At 45.5% G+C, this 12,332-nt stretch overlaps 1 protein-coding gene across 6 annotated transcripts in view; it reads left to right on the top strand.

Moving 5' to 3' along the window:
• Positions 1-12,332, top strand: part of LOC146821982 (uncharacterized) — a 441,926-nt gene that overhangs the window by 257,017 nt on the left and 172,577 nt on the right. For all 6 annotated transcript variants that reach the window (XM_085613073.1, XM_085613071.1, XM_085613070.1 and 3 more), the window contains one exon: positions 1,211-1,271. In XM_085613073.1, coding sequence (XP_085469199.1) covers positions 1,211-1,271 — 61 coding nt within the window. The remainder of the gene's footprint in view (positions 1-1,210; positions 1,272-12,332) is intronic.

Genomic DNA, 12,332 nt, shown 5'->3' with positions numbered 1-12,332 from the left:
AACAAAAATGAATGTGTCCTCATGTAACGTAACTGGTGCTATGTAAAGCGCTCTGATACCCGATTCGGTTGCGGGTCAAGTTTGCGCTATATAAAACTCTGCGGGAAAAAAAAAAAGTAAAGAATAGAAGACTTCTGCTGTCACTGTGGTCCATTTCCCCTGAACTTTCGTTTATAAAAAGAACTTAAAGAATCCCTATTTCCATCATATTAGCGGTACTAATGATGGCCTCGGTTCTATAGTTCTAGCGTCCATACACTCTATGGAGTAGCCGTGACCTTTATATATCGATCATTCTTTCATTCACGGCTTCCCACGTCATTCCATTGAACTCTCACTTCCCCTTCCCCGTCATAAAGCTGCATTTGTTGTCCTCTCCTTCAGCACTCTGAAGTGACCCATACAAAACCAATGTAGACCACAAAGCCCTCAAAGGTAGAAAAACTCTGCTAATAATATATGGCCAGGCAAGTTACTCACCCTTTGTATGACAATGTTTTGAGGTTTTTGTTGCGTTGCAGACCTTTGGCAGGTTGATGCATTAAGTAATACCCTTGTTTACTGATTTTAATTACATTACAGGCACTGGCTATGGGTGTGTTTTGTGCCATCCCTGTGTGAGCAGCTCTGGAGGAGCACTGCGAGTGACTGAGCCATGTGAGCAAGGCATAGAGCCAGCCATTGCCTGAGCAGCCTCTCCGCCATCCTCCAAAGGGCTGGAGCGGCCGACCTCGAAGCTGGGGAACCGGGTTCGAGTCTCAGCAGGGACGCACAACATCCTGTGATTCTGGGCAAATCACTTTAACTCCCCGTGCCTAACAAAATGAATATGTCCGTCTGTAATGCAACTGGTGCTCGTGTAAAGCGCTCTGATACCTTTGGGTAGAGTTAGCGCTATATAAACTCCCCCCCGCCCAAAAAATAATGCAGCATTCTGTGTCCTGGGGAGGCCGCAGAATCCGTAAAGGACTTCAGAGGTGCAGACTTTCAACATATGAGCTCTCCTTGTGTTCACCATGTGATATCAGCCCTTTGCTGGGTGTCCTTGTGAAAAGTGCTACTATTGTATGGCACGTGGTGGCACCGTGTGAGCTAGCAGATCTGAGATCATGAAGTCTTATGCTCGATTTTCATTTAAAAGTCTTCAATTTGCAGAAATTGTGAAAGATTCTCATTGCTATGCAGCTAAAATGTGCGTTTCTTATTGCAGACTCACCATAATGAGGAGTTACCAGTCAACGGCACTAAGACGGTGGAAGGAATACAGAATGGTAAGACAAGAAAATCTTTAAGATCCTACAATGTTTTAAGTCGTAATTGTTGTTCTGTTGATAAAAAGGGAGTATGATTTTAAAGGTTAAAAAACACAGGGCACCCTTGCTCAATGTGGACCATACAGCCAGGGTGGACAATGAAGCACCGTTGCCACAAAGCCCTCTTCTGCTTCCAGGTCTGCTGAGTGCATTCAGAGCATTTGTCACACAATCTTGTAGTTAATGAGCTTAAAAACAACTAATTAGGCCTCTTCTACTACTGCTTAACTATTTTCCAGGAGACAGCCTAGAACAAAGCAGTGAGTTTAAATAGTTGGGATTAAGCTTGACTTTTTTGCGCTGAAAATAGCCCGTTGGGCCTACTTACTGTACGCGCATGCTAACATTTAAATTCCTAACTTATAAGTATTAGTCACTCTACCATTGGGGCTGCAAGGCCTACTTAGGGGTGACTTATTTCATATTTAAAAGTAGGATTTTTTCCTTTCGTGTCAAAAAGGGTCATTTTGACAGGTACGCCTATAGTTTTAAAGGCTGCTGGAGTCAGGCTACACATCTAAGTCTGAAGCCGTGTTTTATTTCTCAGCCTAATGGATGACGCAGCATTTGCTCCAGCCCCAGGTGACATATAATGTTTCCCTGCCACAGGTGTATTTTCCTACACCTTACGCCACATCCTTACTGGAAAGTTAAGTGTGACAATTAGGGGATTTCCAATTTTACCATGGTTTAGGGGTCAGAGCACATACACTGTGGACTGGACCCATCACATCCGTCCACAAAAAATCAGGGTGAGCATGCAAAAAGAGGTCCTTTTTCACACAACTGAAATCTCAACTGAAGAGCAATTAGAGGAAAAATAAATAGATGATTCAGCATTGCTTAATGCACTTGAGCAGGTATCAGAGAAAATACGCCTTTTCTTTTGATGAGTCCCATGCCTATGCAAGGCATGATCCAGTATTTTGAGTATTTATTCAGCACACAAAAAAAGTTTGTACATATAACCCATAAGAATCAAAATAAAATCTGGCCCTCAAAGTCTCTTTGGTTAGTCTTAAAGAAAATCTTCTTGAAAGGAACATCCTCCCAGGCTGTCAGAATGGTGATAGTTATGTTCCAATACAATAACTTAACTTGTGGAGTTCACAAAATATTGAAATATATAAAGGTAGACAATGCTTGGCCACTAGGATTTAAGACATGCAAGGTCACAAAGCAGCTCTATTAGCTGATACCAATGTAGGGTATTTCAATAAGGAGGAAACCACTGACTGGAATTGTGGCCAAAAAAAAATGGTGGTAAAAGAAATGTTGGCCTGGGGCTGCATTTTTTAAGTAAGGGAAGGGGGTCGTGCGGGCCCCAGTCAGCCATTATAGGCCCATCCTCGGGGGCAACAATCCATAAGGGGAAGGGTGGATGCAACCCGATCCCGAACCATTATAGGCCCCGGGGAGCCCATCCCCTCAGTGGCGTAGGAAGGGGGGGGGGGGGGGGCGGTACGAGTTTTGGGAGTGGCGGCATCCCCCCACTCTTACCTTCTTACGTGCACCATGCAGGGCGGCCATCGCAGCATTCCTCAGCAACCCGTGGGAAGCAAACTCAGAGACCGCCACTGGTGGCAGAAGGGCTAGCTACGCCACTGCATTCCCTGGGGACAAAATGTCAAAAAAATGCCCCCCATTCCTGAGCCTTCAAGCGCCCGGGGGACCCCCTTCCTTGGGGCCACATTTTTTAATTAAGGGCAGGGGGGCACACAGACCACTTCCCGGGCCACTGTAGACCCCAGGGAGCCCATCCCCCAGAGCATCAATGTGTAATAAAGGGGAGAGGAGCCGCGTGCACCCCCTCCCTAAACCTTCAAATGTCCCGGGGACCCCATTGTCTGAGGCCAATTACTTTTTTTTAAAAGGGGTGGCGAGGGACCCACGCAGCTCCCTCCCTGAGCCGTTATTGGCCTGGGGACCCCATCTCCCAGGGTCGGCTCACTTACTGTGAACCGGGGCACCCATCACAGTACATAGTAGTTTCCCTACCCGCACAATGGTGGGCAGGGAGACATGTGTTTGCACCCGTCTGGCAAAAGCATTTTCAAATCTCCCGCCAAACAGGAGCAAACACTAAGTCTGCTCCCAGTCGGCAGGACATTTAAAGATGCTTCCACCTGCTGGGAACATACTTGTGTTCTGCTTTTGTGCCCGCACTGATGTGGGCAGGGAATCACAACCCATATTGCTTCCACTCAGAAGGAGCAGCATAAATAGCTGCTCCCTTTGGGTGGGAGCAATGCCGGCTCCTGCACCATTCCCGTGGCCCCCAATGTTGTGCTTGGTGGGTGCCCTGGGTGGGCACAGGACCCTCACTGATACATAATAGAGGCCTGTGGGATTGGGTCCCCTGGGGCAAAACTGGCTTGGGGAGGGAGACTGTGTGGCCCACTCCCCTTTTAAAAAGATAGCCCCAGGGACAGGGTCAAATGGGGCCAAAATGGACTGGGAGTGGCCACATGGCCTCTCTCCCCTTTTTAAGAAAATACAGCCCTGGGGGATGAGGTCCCTGAGGCATGGTAAGGCCCAGGAGAGGGGTACTGAGACCCTTCACCCCGTAAAAAGCAGATGGCCCAGGGGGGATGGGCTTCCAAGGCCTAATAAGGATCAGGAAGAGGGACCACATGACCCCCTCCCCCCACCGCCTTTCCCTTTTTTATTATATTTGACACCAGTGGATTGGGTACCCTGAACCTATTAGTATTCAGGGGCAGAGCTGCATACCCCCATTGTCTGAGATATTGGCCCCTGTAAATGGGATCCCTGGGCCGAAGAAGGCCCTGGGAAGGGCACATGGCCTCTCTGTCCTATTTATTGAATTTTGCCCACAGGAAGGGGGTTCCCAGGACTAATTCATGCTTACAGGAGGGGAACTGCATGTTCCCCTCTCTTTAGAATTTGGCCCTGGGGGTGGGGTCTCTGTGGCACAAGAAGGCGTGGGGGGGGGGGAAGGCCACGTGGTCCCTTCCTTTTATTATTCTATTTGGCCCTGGGGGATGGGGTCCCTGAAACCAATTGATGCCAGGGAGGAGGGCTGCACGCCCCTTACCCCATAATATATATGTTTTGGACAGGTGGGGTCCCTAGGGCCTGAAAGCCTACCGTACGCTGCTCATGCCAAAGGCTGTGCAAAGAGTGCGGTGGCAGCCAGCTGGGGGTTTGGCCACGGGACTGGAGGAAGGCCAAGACCTGTGGCCAACCCCTTCTGCGCATTGCTAAAAGCAGTGTGCAGCGTGAGGTTGGCTGCCTGGGGGAGTAGGATGAGGGCCTTTCTGCAACCCAGGTCCTGCAGCTAAACCCGCGCCACACACAACGAAAGGCCGTGCGCAGCATAGAATTGGCTGCCTGTGGGGAGTTAGACGCAGGGCCTGGCTGCCTTATAGTTAGGTGTGATTAAAAGATCTGTTTTGCTTTTTTAAAAAACACTTTAAATTTACTGAAATATGTAATAAATGAAGTCATAAAACATCATAAGTGATGAAATTTGAGGTCATAAGCAGTCCAGGATGGGTATGCAAGTCATAGTTCGCTCTACTAGCTATAAGTGGTGAATTTATAGATATATATATATATATATACACACACACATATATATATATATATATATATATATATATATATATATATATATATATATATATATATATATATATATATATATATAATATGATTTTGGTGTGTAAAATCTGAGCCTTACTATAACATCCCTTTAACCTCTGTTTTTTTTCAGTGACTTTCTAAGTTTTTTTAATGCTATTTCCTAACTTTAACATCCCTGTAACCTGTAACCTTTGGGTTATTCAATGAAGTTTTACAGTTTTTGAATGTTATTTTTTAACTATAATGGTGTAAGACAATCTAATTTTATTTATCTAACATTATTTCCTAAGGGGTGTTATTTTAAGTTGCTGCCTCAATTACTTTCTATGGGAATGATTTGCAGTACCTGTGAGTGTCCATGTGTGATGCTTGACTTTCCCCAAGGCAGAGCTGAGTATTTACTACTGTTTTGGGACCTTTTTGGCTGCAGTAACTTTAGAAGTGCAGTTTGTGAATAGCACTGGGCATACTCTTGCGGCTGGGTATTTTTATTTGGAACCCTCATTACCCCCTCCGTAAGTCCCACCCATTTAAGAGTAAGTATTGCCCATTTTCCAGTCCCTCCCATATTTGCTACTAAAATGCAAGCTTGTGTGTGCCGAGTTCTCCACACAGAAATGACAGGAGTGGTGATGGTCTCCATATGTAGGTTTGTGGATTGCATTTTGTATTGTGTGAGTACTACTACTGTAGCACGACTAAGCGTGCTATAAAATGCAGGTAGTGAATTTGGCCCAAAAGGCCTTACTGTCTAAAAGGGTTCAGTAACTTTACCACTGACTCATACCACAGATTGTCCGCAAACTATACCTTCACTCCAACTGACTTACATACAGAGCTTTAAATGGACAGGTACTGACTTGTCTGGCATGGAGTACCTTAACTTTTAATTTGAATGCGAGAGTACCTGCACTTCTCAGCGATGCCGCAATACATTTAATGGGATAGTACCAGCACTTCTCAACAGCAAACATGCACTGTGGAGAGTGCGCACCAGCACTTCTAAATGTCCTTTGTAGTTACCCTCGTATATGCCAAACTTTACCTGGTTTTGTTTTTTTCAAGAGGTTGACAGGTATGCTGTAACAGGCTCCGACAGTGAAAAACTGGCTTTGATTGAACTTTCTGTTGAAATGGATAAAACAAGAGTCACAAGGTCACTGGCTGTTTGATTAAAATAGGGACTATTTCCAGCCAGGGCCAACTGAGACCTATATGGCATTGAATGTGTCTTGTTTTTATTCTTTTACTGTGCCATTACTGCCACACGGTAAAAGAAGTCTATCATTAAAAAAAAAAAAAAACATGAAAAAAAGAAAACCAGTCCTGCTTCTCTGTTAACGTGTGATTAGGTTCCTTGGTGCCTTGCCAGACTTCTGCTTTCTTAGCCTCCTTTCACACCCACTTCCGGTCAGAATCGGAAGCACTGGATCGCCCGGGCGGATCCATGCAGATAGGGGGTGGAGGGCTGGGCGTCGCTGTCCCGCTCGAGTCCGCCTCTCGACGCGGCGCAGCGTGACCTATCATGTGCCGACTGTAAACACTTCAGGAGCACTAGTACCCTCGCTCCCTTCTTTGCACTCTGTTTTCTTGGCTTCCTTCCTCCTCGCCATTGGCTTGAAGTGCGCGAGTTTGTACTTGTGGGCTTGAAACGCTGCGTGTGACAAGTGGCTCCTCGAGGGCGAAAACAACAGGTCTTTTAAAGCGGCAGGCTCACAGTAATGCTGCCTGGCTGGCTTTTCTCGCCGTTGCGCCTAGCATAAGCTGAGTTATATTTGTTAGCGCTTTAGAAGCATGTTTCTAAGCGCTTCCAAATAAGATAGCGAACAAACTGAAGCCGACGGAACGTCATTTGATAATGCTCTCTTTTTTCGTTTGCTGTGTTTCCGTGTGTTTCTAATGCAATAGTAACATCTGTTATGGACAGCGCTTAGAAACGGCGGAACTACGGTTTGATGCACACTATTTAGAATGAGATACAAAAACACGTTATTATGATACGAAGAGTGCCGTCTTCAAGACCGAAGTGCCATAAACGTGGGCTCGTCTAATAACGCCTGGTATTGAGCATGGAAATAAGTCGTGGGAAGAAGTGTCGCTTGCGCCAAGTGTGCGGTTGCGATCAGTGCTTTAAGTGGGGAAAAAAAACTGGGGGTGCTCTAAAAGGGGCGTGGTTAATGTATTGAAGGGGCGTGGCCTGTCCGAGTAGGGGCGTGGTCTAAATCAAAATAACTAGCACTGTGTGCTTAAGAAAATCATGAAGTCGCATCCAGCAAAGGATAATAAAATAGGCAAAAAGGTATATTTATTAAGTATAACCCATAAAAATACCAAACACTTTAAAAAACATGTAAAGAATATTTATATTACTTAGAAATCTATTGCAGGATTCCCCAAAACCCTCGAAGATATTCAGTGTGTTTGTTTTGCTGGGGTTTCTCACAACAATTTTCTTCAGCAGACCTTCTACCTTTTGCAAGCCAACTCTTTACATACAGCTGTGGGTCAAATGTTTCAAATGGAGGACCATTGAGTTTTATCCATAGGCATGAAGATTTTTCCATTTTCTTTCACACACGGCCAGATGACATAAATTGAGGATTTCTTAACTGTGACCTTTATCTGTCACATGGCTGTAGTCCATAATTATATACTTTAACTCCTGTCAATATTTTAGTAGGAGGACACACACAATTTTCTTTTGTTAAATTCAATTCATGCTAGATGTGACATTAATTTTTGTAAAATTACAGTTTATGAATCTTATCCTTTTTCAGCTCAGTCCAAATGGACTTCAGTACCACCGCCATCGAATCGGGGAATGGGACCGCTGGCCTTCAAGGTCGAGGCCCCACGATAGGCATTACAATGCGACTGCCACTACGGTGTTCGCAGTGCCTATCTTTTACATTGCAGCAGGTGCTGCTGGCTGCATCATCCGCCGCAAAGTAAAAAAAAAAGGAACATGTTAAATATATCGGTGCCTGCCACATGGTTCAGTGATATGTTATGGGGCATCATAGATTCCCCCCAGGACCCATGTCTGAGGGCCAGGGGTAAAGGGGCCTGCTACGGGCCCCCAATGTCCCTTTCGCCAGCATTTCCATGGCAGGTGAACCGCCATTGATAAGCTGGCGGCTAAGGGACATCGTAATCCCTGCTGCAGTGCATGGTAGGCACCACCAGCATTGTAGGAACCACGAGCCCCTCCACCACACCGGCGGGCTCAAGAAGCCCGTCGGGTGCGTGGTGGTTGGTCTGTCCGACCGCCAGGTAACCACCCGCCATTGTAATATGGTGGGCTGTGACGCAGTCACCAATGGCGGTGGGACCGCCACCGACGGGGTGACGTGGTGGTCCCACAGCCATTATAATCACCCCCTAAGTTTGGTGTGCATGCAAATCCTACATTGCCAACCCCTGGCAAGTTGCACTGCTAGTGCTGGAAAAAGGCCAATGGAGGTACCAATGGGTGAGGTGGACTGGCCTCAAGGGTCTTGTGACCTCAGTGACAGATTCACTGTCGATCTAGGATGTGCTTCTTCATATGCCTGCCCGTAAGACTGGAATTGAACTGCAGTATGGATTGTGGTGGACAGGTCCACCTGCGGGTGCTAAGACACCTGGGCTTCTAAGGTCTATCGGGCCTTCTAAGGTGTAGCATCAGAATAAGCTCTGTCAGGAGTGTGGTATGGTGAACTGGTCATGAAGGTCTGAACATGGTTCTCCAGTTCCAAATTCAGCAGCTCTGGCCAGAGTGCCACATTCTCTCCCACACTGAACACCATACTGCCCCACTGAGAGAAACTCGCACTGCCTTCAGCACAACTCAATTGTGCTGCGACTAAATTCAAATTATGCACTAAGCAACAGTAAAATGCTGCCTGAAAAAAAAGGAATAACACCCTGGAAAAAGCAAACACTCATAGGGAATGCATGAATAAGCAAAGCATGCGAACTGTAATCAGAAAAAAACATGGTTACATTAACGGTTTTAAACTCATTATTCAGAAATCAGTAAGTGATTTTGCCTGAAAAGTTCAAGACATGGCTACTGGACCAGGAAGGGACCCCTTCCATTGCTTATATCCTTTCAAAATGTATGCAGTTTGGTTTAAAAAAGACCACATCCCCAAACACAGAACCGCATTTTATAAGCTAAAATAATTAAAAAGTTGGAAACGATCATATTAAACGTTTCCACTCTACCCATCAACCAGGTATTGCAGTCCCTTTAGGAATGGCGCACTTACCCACCCTGGGAAAACAATGTTGTTCAAAGAAAGAACTGGCAAACTCTGTAAAGTGGCGCTAATGTGTGTGGGTGTAAATAACAGTCTGGCCTGTCTGCTGTCCACTCTGTATTGCTTTATTTAGGTATTTAACTATTTTTTCTCTCCATTCCGAGGTTTTTTTTTTCAATCGAAAACGGTCAGAAAATGAGGACATTTACAGCCAAAGTGTTCAGCCTTTTTTGGATCAATTTCACAGGGGAACAAATAAAGAAAAGGAGAGGCAAGAGAGAGTACCTTAAGAGCTGCCTCTTGAAATCAGCACGTAAGCAGGAGCGAGACAGAGACAGAAAGAGATGGAGGAATAAAGAGAGGAGGGCAGCCGCCAGAGGCAGGTCAGGAGTAGTGGACACGGTCCTTGCCATGAAGGAAAAGAGACAGCGTGCAGGAAAAGAGACAGCGTTTATTTTTTCTCCGTTCTCTGCCCTTCCCAGAACGGCTGAGCCTTCCTGCAGCAGAACAAAAGGCAGAGGGCGGGTGGCCTCTGACTCCAGGCAGGTCAAGTGCAGGGCCATTAGGTAGCGCTTTCGCGTGCTAATGGCCCTGCGATAACAGAAGGGAGAGGGGAAATTCCTTTGTCCCCTCGTCCCCCCCACCCTTGTCCCCCCCACTCCAAAATCTGGGGGGATATATCCCCCGCGTCCCCCACACTTCCTACGCCCATGAGTGCAGCAACAGTGGGCAGAGTCTGAGCACCGGCAGTTTTTTTTTGGGCCCTCAAAACGGGTCCGAAAAAAAAAAAAAAAGGACGGACTACCTTTAGTAGCCACGAAAATAGAGCCCGATAGAGACCCGTTTCGAGGGCCCCAAAAAAAAACTGCCGGTGCTCAGACCCGGACAGACCCGGCCCACTTAAAGCCCTGGTTGCGATTCAGAATAACACTCATCTGAATACTGTGCAGAGACCAGTGGTCGAAGTGGGGGGGAAAAAGTAGGGGAACTGTGGGCGGAGAATCAGAGGGCGGGAATAACCCAAGGATTGGCTCAGTGGGCGGAGCCAGAGGTGTGGCCAGAATGCGCAAATATCACAATTTTTAGTATTTGTTTGGCATTTCACTGCCCAGTTTAATCAACCAATGGATACACATGATTATATAAGGTTATAATGAGTTATTGACATTAAAACACATTCACAAAGTGGGATATGCTTCTAATCACAGTATGTCCCAAATACGATAAAATGTGGAAGCACAAGCAATTTTTCGCAGAGCCATGGTGTTTATCATCAGCACTTCTCCCTTTTTCCACAACAGCAGTTCAAACACGAATGGCAACATATCCTAGTTTGCAAATGTTTTCTATATAACTCTGGCTCTACCATATTTGCCTCCTAATGCAAGATCTGCTGCATGATCTGACCATTTAAACTAATAAATTGTTTATAGCTCAAATGTATCAAAAGTTAACAAAAAATGTGACTTGTTTTGCTGCGGAGTGGATGGCTTATTGCAAAGGTTGACTGATCATCTTTCTCACTGTTGCATTTGTATGTTACACTGGTGCTAATAAGGCAAATTCTTTCCAAAGACTGTTAGCATGTGTACACGTCAAAATAATAAAATATCAGAAAATATACTGCATTATGCTGAAGCCTTTTTTTTAAATGCATAATTTAGTCAACACTTTGGCATCATGTTGTCCTCCTTTGCTGCATATTTAGTTCCAGTGACCCCACAGCAAGCAGCACATGTTAAAAGTGCTTGTGAATGAAGCAGAGAGACTGTGAAGTTTGTGAACTTAGTTTGGTGTGCGTGCCAAATTCTGCATTACCAATCCCTGGTGAGTTGCAGCTACTACTTCTGAAACAAGGCCAATGGAGCTAACTATGGTTGAGGCAGACTGGCCTCAAGGGCAGGGCCGGTCTTAGCCTTGGTGGTGCCCTCTGCATTAATGTTTGTTAGTACCCCCCAATGACCACCTGCCATGGATTCCCTCACTACCACCCTTTAACAGTACCCCTCAAGTCTCCATAACCACACTCTCTCTCAGATGCATTTAATTTGATTTACAGCGCCACTCATACCAGTGTAGGGTGTCAGAGCACTTTACATCACACACATTACTCAGAGACAAACAATATGTGTGTAAATCACTGTATAGAAAATATTACATAAGACTAAGGACTAGAAGGTGTAAGAGTCACATGACAACCATACTACTAGGCGGTATAGTTTAATAGTGATTGGTTCGGAGAAACAAACTCAGAATTTTAAAACATAATACCATGGTTGGGGGTTCTCTTTAATAATCAGAATTGATTTCTGTCCAAAAGAACACTTTTTGCAACATTAGGATAATCAAAGACTGGGGGGAAAAACCATAACGCTCTAATCTATACCTTGCTGTTTGTATGCAGCTCTTAGATGAAAGTTAATAGCTCACTGTTCTATGTTAGGATTTTAACTTATAAACTGCAAGTAACAAAAGGATCTCTCTGACAAAAGCAGTAGCTCACTGACATATTTACATTATGTGCACTTTGTGATCTGTGTAGGAAGGTGGAATCTGACTACATGGTTGCCCCCACTTTTTTCCTGGTGTTTTGCTGGTTTTCGACTTAGTCTGGCTGGGATCCTGCTATTCAGGACCCCAGCCTATCTGCTTTCTCCCTTAAATTGATTACAAGTACTATAGGTACACTCCAGATTGGATTCTGGGGTACCCTTATAAGTCCCTAGTATATGGTATACTATGTACCAAGGGCATAGGTACCCCAGAGGCCTACCAGGGGCTGCAGCATGTATTGTGTCACCCCTGGGAAGACTTCCAAAATTACACCACAGGTCTGCTACTGCAGCCTGGGTAAGGTGATGCATGCACCCCTTACTGAGATATAGGTTCACTATATCTCTCCATATTACTGCACATATAAACCTATCAGTCACCCCTATGGCAGGCCTTACCAATCCTGAAGGCAGGGTGCTGGGTTTTATGTGAGAGGGTGCCCATGCATGAGCAGAGCCCCTCAGCAGCCTTCAGAACCTTTATTCTGGGGTTGTTTGTGATGCTGCCAAACCATACACTCTTAAGTGCATTATAACCAAACGGTAAATGCTAACTTTGGAATGGCTGCACGGAAACATGTTGTATTTGGTGTCAAACACTTTGGAATCATACC

The sequence above is a fragment of the Triturus cristatus genome, chromosome 6, assembly GCF_964204655.1.
Source record: "Triturus cristatus chromosome 6, aTriCri1.1, whole genome shotgun sequence".
NCBI classification, from domain to species: Eukaryota; Metazoa; Chordata; class Amphibia; order Caudata; family Salamandridae; genus Triturus; species Triturus cristatus.
Note: the sequence above shows the minus strand (reverse complement) of the source record. Positions and strands in the feature narration are given on the sequence as shown.